Below are 13721 nucleotides of genomic sequence, written 5' to 3' on the forward strand. Positions count from 1 at the left end.
ATTCTTAACTATACTAACACAAAAGCTAATCCGGGGATTGGGGGTACAAGGTACAACAAACATGACCTACTTGGCAAAATATATAAGGAGATTGACAAATTCCATCACTAATACTAGTCTGAAGATGCTCCAAACTTGTTCATTTACGTTTCTTAGACTTGCAAAAACGATACCTGATATACATTTTACCTTTCTTGTTCTTTGCCCTTGACATGTGTGGCCTTCCATGCTTCCTTATCTTGACAGAAAACATGAAAGTAGAGGGTGAAGGAAAAGATTGCACTTGGTCGGGTTCAAGAGCCATGGGGTCATCTTCGATTCCATTTCAGCAATGTCAGTGGTAGGATAGTCTTTCGTAGGAACTTCAGTCCCCTCCTCAATGCTTGAACCTTCATTGCTATTATCAGCTAGACATGGAGAAGTAGGCTCATTTTTGTTCTAAACAGCAGTATTGCTAGGCTTACCAAACCCAACAATATGGTTGACCACTTCAAATTTTCAGGAGAGATATTGACCTTTTTCTTTCAAGTCTTTTTGTCGTGTCTCCTCTCAATTGAACTCACTATCCTAGTAGGCATGGACGAGGTTTTTGGACCTTTGGGGTCCATTGCCTTGTAAATATTAGAATGCGTGTAGTCTTGTCCTTCATTCGTACAATCATTCGATCATGAGTCAGCTGAATTGTTGAAGAAACTTAGTCTTCCCTTGCATGAGTTTCGAGAAAGATAATTAAGAAATCTTTAGGGACCGACTTCTTTTCATTCCATTGGAGAAAACATGGGTTTTCCCTGGTCCCGTGTCCTTTGCATGTCTTGATTGCCGATTGTTTAAAGAGTTATTTGATCCTTCTTCCTCATTTTCAAAGAAGCTTAAGCATTGTGAGTGGGGATAGTTCTCTCTACTACCATGTCACAAGCAAAATTAGTGACGGATGGGCTTGTAACACCACTCTGATCATCTGTACAAGGTGATCGGTTACACACTGGGATAGCTGGCGACTCACTGTTTTTTCCCTTTTTTATTGTAGTTGGAGTGAGTTAGAACAAATTCCTCAGTACTCCTCTTGCAATTGATCTTGCTAGCCTTGCAACTTAGGCCCTTCCTTTTATCCAGCTCACGGATAATGTCCTAGTTATTAGGCTCAATCTTGGTTGCCTTGCCAAGGTCCTCATAAGCCTCTTCTAGTTGATGAAGCTTGATTTCTGCTAAGGCCCTTCTATAAAAAGTGCTTTGACATTACTACTATCAAGCATGATGACTAAGGAGTAAATCTCCTTAGTTTGTTCATAGTCATGGACCTTTAGAGCTCAAGCTGTAAGATTTAACTTTAGAAAAAATAGCAAGATTCCATAGCATAAGATTATCATCCCCATTCCTTGGCAAACCAAAGCATAGAAATTTCAGCCCTCTATCATACTTAGCTCCATCACCAACAAACTCACCTTCTTTAAATAGATATTACCCTCATCTTTCAAGATCTTAGCTCAATTATAGATGTTCTGGGGACAATTATTAGTAGCAAAATTAACATTACTTTCGTCATAATCATCATTCAAGTGAGTGAGTATAAGAGCATAAGTAATTTATGGCATACCATTTCACCACAAAAGAGTAGGAGGGCTGATCAAAGCGGAAAAATATGAAACCCTTGCTTAAGATTAATAAATAGAAAAGCAGGAGACCCACAAACTGAAAAAAAAAATAAACAACATAAATGGTGAACAAAAGACTTCCACTAGCGACCTCGTCCATGAGCAAAAGGCGAGGAGCAGACCCAAGCAGCGGTTAGGATCTTGAAACCTCCTAACACAACCTGACTAGGCGGACCCACAAACTAAAAAAGAACAGAGCGGTGATCGGAGAACCACCACAAGCGAACACGTCCCCGAAAGAGGCGAAGACCAGGCCCAAGCACCACTAGCTAGAACTATGAAATCACCTAACACGACTTGACGGAAAGGGGCTTGCCGGCGACTGTGGAGCAAGACCGACCCACTTAGATCGCCGATGGCTTGTCGATCAGCCGTTGAGAGGGGGTTGTTTTTTATTAAATTATGGAAATTGATTCGGGGCTTTTTTAGGGGAGGTGCACGTGAGACGCGTTCCTTTCTAATTCTATAGTAACATCAAATCATCACCAAACACCAAATGATTCAACTTCATACTCCTGCATCTATGGTGATATTTGAAATCAGATTTCTGCCCCACCTTTTTCAAAAGTCTAGTGAGATATTCCATGCACACCACAAACAGTAAGGGAGAAGGGGGTCTCCTTGTCTGATTCCCCTAGCTCCCTTAAATAAACCATGAATTCCTCCATTGATCATAAGAGAGAAAGAAGGGGAAGAAACACAAGCCATAATCCAATTTACAAACTTACTAGGAAAACCAAGAGCAGTAAGCATTCTTTCAATGAAAGGCCATTTGATAGTGACATAAGCTTTCCTGATATCCACTTTGATTGTACACCTAGGAGGCTTCCTTTGATACTTATAATCCTTCAGAAGATCTTGACACAACATAATATTGTCAAGAATAGCCCTGCCAGAAACAAAGGCACCCTGTTCCTCACTGATAATTCCATGCAGAACCTCCTTGAGTCTGGAGCACAACAATTTTGACAGGATCTTATATATCACATTGCAACAAGCAATAGGCCAAAACTGGGTCATAGTAACAACATTAGCAACTTTAGGAATCAAAGTCAGAGATGTAGTATTCATCTGCTTAAGCAATTTTCCGTGGTTAAAGAAAGATAAAATAGCCTAACACACATCACCTTTAACAATCTCCCAAGCACTTTTGAAAAATCTGCTAGTAAACCCATCTGGACCAGGCGACTTATCCTCCTCAATGCTTCAGACAACATTCTTAACATCACCTTTTGTGAAGGGTCTACAAATATTAGCTCTCTGAGCCTCAGTAAGCACAGGACCCTCATGAATAACAGACATGTGGATCTGTCTAGCCTTTCCAGCATCAGTACCAAGAAATCCCTTATAATAAGAGATAAAAGAACCTGCAATCTTATCAGGATCAGTCACAAGCACCCCATCCTGATCTTGGATACTACAAATCCTATTTAAGGATCTTCTTTTTTTTTTATACAAGAATGGAATAACTAGATTTTAAGTCACCCTCCTTTACCAGTGAACCTTTGCCTTCTGTTTGAGGAAAAGATATCTACCTGTATGGGCCTCATTGTAAGCCAATCTAGTCTCATGCTCTTGTTTCAACAATTCATCATTTGTAAGGTCAGAGTTGAGCTTCTTCTGGATATCACACAAAGCCTTTTCAGCAGCAATATCCTTACCTTCAACACAAGAAAAATGGCTCAGATTCAAGAGCCTCATCTTTTGTTTAATAGCCTTCAGTTTTTGAACTACCCTGAACGTAGAAGTCCCCTGAACAGGTACATCCCAAGCATCTTTAACAATTCCTAAAAAAATTGCACCTGTCCGCATATTAAAAAACCTGAAAGGTTTCCTTACATTCCCAGCTTTACCATCCAGTCTCATACAACATGGAGTATGGTCCATAAGACCCTATGGCAGAAACTCAGTAGTAAAATAAGGAAATGAATTTTCGAGCAAACTCTATCCACCCCTTCCTGCTTATTAGTCCAAGTAAAAAACATGCCACCTACATTGAAATCAGTGAGATTATTACTTCTCAAACAATGCCTAAATTGCTCCACTTCAGCTAGAGTACATTGAGACGCAATCCTATCCTCAAGATTAAGGATATTATTAAAGTCTCCACATAGGATCCAAGGATCATCACCAGGAGGGGCAATCTGAGCAATCTGTTGCCACAAGGCCTCTCTCTCTCTTGCAGTATTCAAGCCATAGACCATTGTCAACCAAAATTGCTTCCTCAAAGCATTATGAGCCACATGTACATGGATAAATTGGGCATCCATTATACAACTAGAGATAGTAAACATGCTAGGAAACCATACAATCCAAATTCTACCAGCCTTATGAAAAGAGTGGTTTGTAATAACAGACCAGTCCTGACCAAAATTCTCAAACACCTTCCCAAACTTCTGCACTTTAACATTCGTTTCCAAGAGGCCAAACAAACCCATATTGTGGTGTCTAATGAACCATAGGACATCACACAACTTACTAGGTTTATTTATACCCCTAACATTCTAAAAGCCTATTTTATCCATAGAGAGATGAACAAAGTTGCCCTTTTCCCATATCACCATACATCACTTTTCCATTGGTAATTAATGCCAAGTTATTACTAATATTACTCTTGTTATCATCCACATTACCCTCTTCACTAGTAACATCTTCAGCCTCATCCTTCTCAAGATCACTAAACCTATTTTAACACCACCCCCAGCAGAGTTTCTCTGAACAGGCCTCCATTCGTCTCCTCCTCCTTTGGAGCAGCCTTATCAACCCTCTCCTTCCTCCAATTTGCCTGAACTCTGTGGTTAGGACATTGATCATCAGAGTGTCCCATACCAGTACAAACTGAGCATTTAATCGGTTTCCATTCATAGACAATTTTCTGGAACACCACTTCTCCATTCTCATAAAAAAACTCAATTTCCTCCACCAATTTGTCTCTCACATTTATTTCAACTAGTATCCGAGCATAACCAACTAGTTCTTTTGTGACCATAACTCTATCAGTTTTAATTGGTTTCCCCACAAGTCCAACTATCTTCATCAGAGATAATTTCCCCCAAAATTTCAAGTCTAAACCTGGCATTCTCACCCATATAGGAACCTCATGAACATCTTCATTCTTAAGAATGATTCCTGGCTCCCATTTCTTAACAATTACAGTTATCTTATCAAAGAAAATAGGTCCAGCCGTTAAAGCCTTCTCTCTTCCTTCAATCGACTTAAATCTCACTAGAAAACTCCATTCTCCATGGCTGAAATTCTATCAATCCCAAACCTTCCCCATAATCTTCTAACAAACCCATTCATGATTCAAAAAGGGAGATTTGAGCTTAGAATGTAACAAACAACTGCTGACTTTCGAAAATTAATTTCTTGTTCAACATCCTCCATTGTTATGCAAACTCTACTATCTCCAATCCCATTTCCTTTTCCCTCTCCAGCCTGCTTCTCCCCCTTACAAGACAAATCCAACCCCTCATCTCTACAACCCGTAAACATATTACTCCATTTACGACCATTATTACCCCCAGAATTAGAAATAATCGGTGAAGCAAAAACAGGGTGTTCTTTAATAGAGCTCATAACATCATTGAAATTCAAATTACCAGCAAGATTACCACTACCAAACTGTCTATTTGAGCTATTAATCATCACCAGGGGAGTTGGATTATCATACCTTGAAGCAATTGACGAGAGCTCACCCTTCTCTGATTCTTCACAATTCTTTATTAATGGTGTTTGACGCACAATTACATTCAGCCATTGATCGAATTGACATTTGTGAAGAAGCTTCTCCTCCTCAGAAACTCGATTTACCTTCACTTCTTCAATACCCTCTTTCGCAAGCCAACTTTCCTCCGAACGAACCTCGACCACCAAATCTTGAGATTTCACATTTTGCCGAGTATTAGGCTTTGATTTACTCTTCTTCTTCGATTTAGAGTTGGAAGATTTCTTTCCTTTGCCCTTTCCCCCCTTCGCCATTGTATGTGCTGGAATTTCACGCCTTTATGAATCTTTTATCAAAATTGCTAACCACCTAAGTTAGTTACTAGTTTGTGCGTGTTATGCATTGTTACTTATTTTACGTTGTAAAATGCATGGGCCATTCACATATAGTTAATGGATGAATGGAATGTATATTCTATCACAGGTTTTGTGAAAATAGCAACTTGTGGGGCCCGATTAGGATAGTAAATATGGATTGCGATCCGTTATGTATATTTGTAAATCTAAATAATTAGCGTACCGTTGCGTATTTTTGTACCTTAATATTTAGATTAGTCCTAGTCATAATTACTAGTAGCTGCATAATTGGTGGAGATGTCTCGAAGACGGCGTTTCTACGAAGACAAGCCAAGACAATGTAACAAAGACCCTTGAAGGCTTGAAGACTCAAGGGGTCATGCTAGTTTCCAAATTCATCTTTTACTTATGTTTTCTATATATAATGATGCTTATATATGAATGATATGTTAGATGCATGTTTAGGATTTCGAATGTTGCGATGATTTATTAAGTTCACTTAAATCAACCAACATAGAAACCCTAGGTCCCTATAAAATTGAGCCAAATTTGCCATTCCAAGATAACACTTACGGAGCTAATGTGAATAGTGATGGGCCTATGCCAAAGCAAGGCATTACTACTTTCCTAGGAATGTAAGGTATACTAGGTATACAAGTTGATTTTGGTTAAGCTCAACGATATCAGTAAGGAGTACTTAGATGTCGTGCAATGGAGATAAAACGTCAAGAAAGCATTAGATGCGACGCTTTATCGAACCAAGAGTAGCTTAGAGCTATTAGCAATTTGATTGCTTACCCTAAAATATTAAGTGTTAAGACAAACCAAAGCATGCTTAATCACTTTTTGATTTTTAGGATCTTAATTGGAATCGTTTTATTCTCGCCTAAAAGGGAAAAATTTTAATGCGTAAATAAAACGCTTAATAAGAATGAAAATTTTCATGTATGCTTTAAATTTCAAACTTATTGGTTTTATGAATGGTTTTTCATTGCAAATTCTTTCAATTGTATAATCATGTCTGCAAATAAGTCAAACAACCAATTTTCATTACGATCAATTCTCGACAACGTGAAATTGAGTGGGCCAAATTTTCTTGATTGGTAAAGGAACTTGCGTATAGTTCTCATGCAAGAGCAAAAGGAATACGTCCTTGATGAGGAAATGACCGACGCTCCCAATGAGGAGGTCACTCAGGCTTCCCTAAACTGATAGCAAACTGCCAATCGGGATGTTAAGTGCATCATGTTGGCCACGATGTCTCCGGACCTCCAAAAGACTTTATTTGAAAAGGATACGGCTTTTGAGATCATTTATGAACTAAAGAACATGTTCCAAGAGCAGGCCCGAACTAAGAGGTTCGAAACCCACAGGCAGATCCTTGAGAGTAAGCTCAAGAAAAGAGAGCCAGTCAGCCCACATGTACATAAAATGATCGGACTATTTGAGAACATGGAAAGGCTTGACGCTTGGTATTCGACCGAGATGGCAATCAACATTATTCTCCATTCGCTGCACAAAGGCTATAATCAGTTCAAGATGAACTATAATATGCACATCATGGAGAAAACCCTCACCGAGCTTTTGGGATGTTGAAGCAAGCCGAGCAAACGCTTAAGGATGAGGGGAAGCATGACATGCTTATGGTCAAGAAGGGCAAGCCATTCAAGCGCTCGGGCAAGAAGAGAGGCTTTAAGGGGAAGAGTAAGAAGACTTTTCCGCCTAAGTCAAACGCTACCAAGGGCTACAAGGTCAAGAAGGTAGCCTATTCAAAATCCGATTCCGAATGTTTCTATTGCAAGAAGAAAGGACGTTGGAAGCGGGATTGCCTCAAGTTCAAAGATAAGAAGAACGACACCGTTGCTTCTATATCAGGTATTTTTGTAATAGACTTAAACTTCGCTAGCAAAACATCATGGGTATTAGATACCGGATATGGCTCACACCTTTGTTCCAATGCTTAGGGACTGAGGATAAATAGAAGGCTAGAGAAGAGAGAGGTCGAACTCCAGGTCGGCAATGGAGCCAAGATGTCAACCGTATCCGTTGGAACTCTCAGTTGTCTTTACCTTCTAGGCTTACTTTAGAACTTGAAAATTGTTATTATGTTCCAAGAGTTACCAAAAACATTATTTCGATTTCGGCGTTGGATGCTAAGGGATTTGAATTTCGAATAAAAGACAATAGTTGTTCATTTTATTTCGATAATGTTTTATATGGTATAGCACATTTAGAAAATGGTCTTTATTTGCTTTCTCAAGAAAAACAAGTTTATAATGTTAGTGATACAGCTGAAAGAGCTAAGACCATTGAGTTGAATCAAACCTACTTGTGGCATTGTCGTCTTAGCCACATTGACATCAAACGCATCAAGAAACTTCTTCATGAAGGTATTCTTGATTCATTCAACTTAGAGTCGTTTGAAAACTGCGAAGGATGCTTACTAGGCAAGATAATAAAGCAGCCATTCTCGAAGTTGGGAGAAAGGGCTAGTGACTTATTGGGTCTTATACACACGGATGTATGTGGACCAATTAGCACAACCGCAAGAAATGGTTATCACTATTTTATGACTTTCACGGACGACTTTAATAGATATGGCTATGTCTACCTTATGTCGCACAAATCTGAATCTTTCGAGAAATTCAAAGAGTTTCAGAGTGAAGTGGAAAATCAGCTAGGCATGAAAATCAAATCGCTTCGATCGGATCGAGGTGGCGAGTATTTGAGTACTGAATTCGACGATCATTTGGAAGAAAATGGTATTCTCTAAGAGTTGACACCTCCCAGAACTCCACAATGGAACGGAGTGTCCAAGAGGAGTAGTCAGACCTTGTTAGACATGGTGCGATTAATGATGGGTCTTAGCGATCTTCCTTTCTCTTTCTGGGGATACGCACTTCTAACCGTGGCACTAACACTAAACCGAGCTCCGTCAAAAGCTGTCGAAAAGACTCCATATGAATTATGGACGAAGAAACCTCCACGGTTGTCTTTTCTTAAGATTTGGGGTTGCGAAGCATATGTCAAGAAATTAATTTCTGACAAACTTCACCCAAAATCAGAAAAGTGTTTCTTTGTGGGATACCTAAAAGAAACTAAGGGGTATTATTTCTACAACAAATCCGAGAACAAAGTGTTTGTTGCCTGTGATGATGTCTTTTTGGAAAGGAGCACCTTTCTGAAATGACAAGTGGGAGAAAAATCGAACTCGATGAAGTTCGAGAGGACGAGCAACAAAGTCAACCTAACAAAACAAACAATCAATGTGATTTAGAAGCAGCTACAGACATTGGTCAGAGTAAAACCGACAATGTGCAAAGTTAAATTGACAATGCAAATGCTCAACCTATTACCCTGCGTAGGTCGCAACGGCCAAGATCTCAACCAGACAGATACCTCGGTGTTGTCTTAACCGAAGATCAAGACATCCTAATTATGGATGGAGATGAGCCAGCGATGTACAAACAAGCTATGACGAGCCCTGACTCTGCAAAATGGAAAGAGGCCATGAAATACGAAATGGACTCCATCTTTGAAAATTAAGTCTGGGACTTGGTTGATTTGCCCGAAGGTTACACACCTATCCATTGCAAATGGATTTTCTAAGTTGAAAACCGACAATGATGGAAATGTATATGTATACAAAGCTAGATTGGTGGAAAAAGGTTACAGGAAAATTCACGGCGTTGATTATGATGAAACCATTTTGCCAGTCGCTATGCTTAAGTCTGTTTGGATTATCCTAGCAATTGCCGCATATTATGATTATGAAATATGGCAAATGGATGTCAAAACCGCCTTCCTTAATGGGATTTTGGAAGAAACTATGTACATGACACAGCCGGAAGGTTTTGTTGATCCAAGCAATGCTGGGAAGGTATGCAAGCTTAAGAAGTCCATTTATGGACTGAAGCAAACAAGCAGAAGTTGGAATCTGCGATTCGATGAAGCCATTTGTAAGTTTGGTCTTATTAAGAATCTAGATGAGTCTTGTGTTTACAAGAAGGTTAGTGGGAGTGACATCGCGTTCCTCGTCTTATATGTCGACGACATATTGCTCATTGGAAATGTCATTCTAATGTTAGAGTCCGTAAAGGCTCAGCTTGGAAAGTGCTTTTAAATGAAGGATTTAGGAGAGGCACAATACATATTGGGCATCAAGATCTATAGGGATAGATCTAAAAGGATGATTGGATTGAGCCAAAGTACTTATATTGATAAGGTACTGGCAGGATTCAACATGGAGGAAGCCAAGAGAGGCCACCTACCCATGTCACGTGGCATAACTCTAAGCAAGAAGCAGTGTCCACAGACACCTGATGAGCGAGAGAGGATGAATCAGATTCCATATGCTTCGCTTATTGGATCGATCATGTATACCACGATATGTACTAGGCCAGATGTATCGTATGCCTTAAGTGCTACGAGACGATACCAATAAAACCCATGAGAGGCGCATTGGACTGCGGCCAAGAATATCCTAAAGTACCTGAAAAGGAACAAGGATAAATTTCTGGTCTATGGTGGGAGTAATGATTTGGTTGTTGAAGGTTACACTGACGCAAGCTTCCAAACTGACAGAGACGACTTCATGTCGTAGTCAGGGTACATATTTTGTCTAAATCGAGGAGTGTTTAGTTGGAAGAGTGCTAAGAAAAGTACAACTGCAGATTCTACAACTGAAGGCGAATACTTGGCAGCTTTAGAAGCAGCTAAGGAGGAAGTTTGGATTCGTAAGTTCATTGGTGAACTTGATGGTGTACCCTCAATCAATGGTCCGATAGACCTGTATTGTGACAACAATGGAGCTACTTCTCAGGCCAAGGAGCCAAGGGAACATCAGAAGGTCAAACTTGTCAAGAGGCAATTTCACATGATAAGGGAATAGAAGTCTGAGGGTGAAATAACAATTTATAAGATTGGAATGGACGACAATGTAGCCAATCCACTCACTTACCTTTGCCTCAAGTGAAACACAACAAGCACGTTGAGGCAATGGGAATCAGGCACATTGGAGATTAGCTTTGATTTCCCTGTTCATGTGTTTTAATTAAATTTTGAGGATTTTAATGTAAAACACTATGTTGAACCATTCGTTTTTGGAGTAATTTAATTTTCTGCAAATTATTATCACTCCATTTCTATTTAATTGTGGTTTAGAATTAAATAATAAATTCATTCGATTTTTGAGAATATTCAAAACAGGGTATCAAGACAATGTCTTGGATAAAGAAACACCTTTTAAGTGAACATTGAATATTTTAATAAAAAAATTATCCCTAATCAAGGTCATTTAAATGATGGACGATTAATGACCACTTGAGATTAGCGTGTAGTATGATTTATAACACCGTTTCTTGTGCTACAAGGACATGGTTGTCATAAATCATATGCACAAGTATTTGTTTGGAACTATACCGGATCGACCTATGAGAATACTTTAAGAGATTTAAAATCGACATAAGTATATTTCTCATTATAGCTATCGGAACCTCTTTCCTAGACCATGAGTACTGTAAGCTCTCTTGTTTGATTACTAGTTCGTTTTGATGTTGTCAAATGTCTGCCGTAAATGGGGATTATAACTGCAACACTCGGGCGGCTAGGTCCACTTAGTAAGAGAAGCTAACAATACAAGACTGGGAATGTCTCCCTATTAAAAATAGGGAACATGTGTTTGTTGTTTATAAGGCCTCTCGAAGAGCGAGACTGTGAAAATGCATGGCCGTGCTCATATGGATTTTAGAAATCATCTGCTTATTGAAAGTCGAACTCGGAAATCGAGAAACATTTAGAAATCTCGAAGAGCGACACTTCTGGACGTATTAAGGATGACAAAGAATCTTACCTTATAGTTCATGAAGAGACATTAAGTGACATAGAAAATGGGTTATACACTAACAGCGCACTTTTCCGGAAGGACAAGTGGGAGATTGAAAGGAATGGTGTCCTTCAAACAAGTGTATTATTCCAATAGAGGGTTCGGAATTATTAGAAAGCTAATTATTCAGTGAGGTCCAGTGTTCGGAATGCCTAGCCAGAGGCCACTTCGTTCAGTAATTTTAATGCATAATTAATATTACAGCTTAATCTTGACTGAACCCTTCGGGTCACACCCAATCGAGTAACTGAACCGAAACGAAAAATAAATCCGAAGGATTAAATGAGTCATTAGATTATTACAAACAAAGACGTCGGATATCGAGCTTAGAGCGTCGTAAGTCGATTTGAATATAGAATTCGAGGAGACAAGAAATCAAGCAAACGACAAGTTTAAGCTAAGCCGTAGCTTCACATTGGCCTAGCCATATGAAGGCTAGGCTAACATAGGGCACCAACCGCATCGCATGGCTGTGCCGCAAGCCAAGCATGCATGTGCGTTCTAGGCTTGCTGGCCGAGCATTCTTGCGGGACTGGTGCACCTGGTCGCACACAAGCTAACAGCTGGAGCAAACATGCGTGCTAGCATGCTAGGCCTTGCACTCAGCAGCAAGCATATCATAGCTAGGCGTTGCTTAGCATAAGCAACGTAGCAGCAGCTGTTGGGTTTCATAGCGTCCAATGCTACGCGGAAGAGAAACCTGCCCAAGACCCGCTCACTAATTAAAGCAACTAAACATACTATCACATAATTAACAACATAAGATAGAGAAAGAAAAAAGACATTCTTACCCTTAACGCGTGCTTCGCACGATTCACGAGCTCTTACTTCAAAGCTCGAGCCACGCAAGTGCAACGACCTCCTACAGCTCGCACCCTCGACCCAACCCAAACATTCTTAATCCCGAAGGTTAGTCGAGACTTGACTAAATAAAACTAGAGTATTACGAACTTAATGGATTTCTCACTAATAATGAGATGCCTTATTGGCTTCCACTCAAGTGATTTTTCCCAAACCCAAAACTTGAGTATTTAAAGGGAAATGAGCCTTGATCTCCCTTCTCCCATCAATGTGGGAGATTTTCTTTTTCCTCTATTTTATTTTAATCAAAAAACAAAATAAATATGCAAGGCAATCAACAAGCTCCAATAGTCACATGAAGGATGAAGGGAGGGAGTAGGTGAGGACCACCAAAGGGGGGACCAAATCACCTTGCTCCCCAAGCCACACACCAACCCCTTGGTCCTCCTCTTAACCAGCTGACCATGCCACATGGCCGGCTGGCAGCCTGCCTTGGCTGCCAAGGCTGCCAGCTGGCGCCTAGCACTAACGCTGGGCTGCCCAGCCAGCACGCCTACGCATGCGTGCAGCTAGTAAGCCACGCGTGCGGGCTGATTCTCCTAGGCGCTTCTATGTGCGTATGCTGGTGTTGCTACTATGCGATGCCTAGCACACATAATCCATAGCACAAGCAAGCATAGTGTGCTACTGTGCGAGTGCTATGCGCTGCTTGCTTGCAATAGCGAGGCCTAGCAAGCACTTGCGTGCTGCTGACCTTGCGATGCTTGTGGGCTATGCTGAGCCATTCCCTGCATGTTGCGATGGCTTGTGCTGCTATGCTAGCATGCACGCCTAGCCATGCATGTACATCCACAGCACACACACGCATGGCACGCATCTTGCGATGCTTGTGCCATGCAATGTGTGTATGCTAAGAGATGCTAGGAACACATGACATGCATGGGTTGGTGACCTCGCCTAGGCTAGCACTCGCATGGCTAGGCTAATGCGAGGCTACGGCTTGGCTCGAACTTGTCGCTTGTTGAATCTACGTCTCGTCAATTTCTAAATTCGACTCAACTTGCGACGCTTTAAGCTCGATATTTGAAATCTTTGTTCGTTAGACTCTAATGACTCATCTAATCCTTCGGATTGATTCATCGTCTCGTATCGATTATTTTATAGGGGTGCGATCCGAAGGGTTCAGTTAAGATTAAACCGTAATATTAATTATTCATTAATATTACTGATCGGAAGCGACCTCCACCTAGGCGTTCCGATCACTTGACCACACTGAAGAATTTGCTTTCTAATAATTTCGAACCCTCTATCAGAATAATACACTTGTTGGAAGGACACCATTCCTTTCAATTTCCCACTTG

At 40.4% G+C, this 13721-nt stretch overlaps 1 protein-coding gene across 1 annotated transcript; it reads right to left on the bottom strand.

The window, feature by feature from the left end:
* Positions 1-2213: 2213 nt before the first annotated feature.
* On the bottom strand, positions 2214-4090 carry LOC110721107. Its single transcript, XM_021900234.1, has 4 exons — positions 3647-4090; positions 3156-3545; positions 2865-3056; positions 2214-2723 (listed from the first exon to the last, which is right to left on the bottom strand). Exons 1-4 carry the CDS (start codon positions 4088-4090, stop codon positions 2214-2216), a joined length of 1536 nt encoding a protein of 511 aa, XP_021755926.1.
* Between the last annotated feature and the right edge of the window lie 9631 nt (positions 4091-13721).

Source organism: Chenopodium quinoa, unplaced genomic scaffold, assembly GCF_001683475.1.
Source record: "Chenopodium quinoa cultivar QQ74 unplaced genomic scaffold, ASM168347v1, whole genome shotgun sequence".
NCBI lineage: Eukaryota > Viridiplantae > Streptophyta > Magnoliopsida > Caryophyllales > Amaranthaceae > Chenopodium > Chenopodium quinoa.

Coding starts and splice junctions, on each gene's coding strand:
- LOC110721107 (XM_021900234.1), bottom strand. CDS start 4,090: ATGGGTTTGTTTGGCCTCTTGGAAACGAATGTTAAAGTGCAGAAGTTT. Junction 3,546..3,646: donor ATAATCTCACTGATTTCAAT/GTAGGTGGCATG, acceptor TTTCTGCCATAG/GGTCTTATGGACCATACTCC. Junction 2,724..2,864: donor AAGGTGATGTTAAGAATGTT/GTCTGAAGCATT, acceptor TTGCTTAAGCAG/ATGAATACTACATCTCTGAC.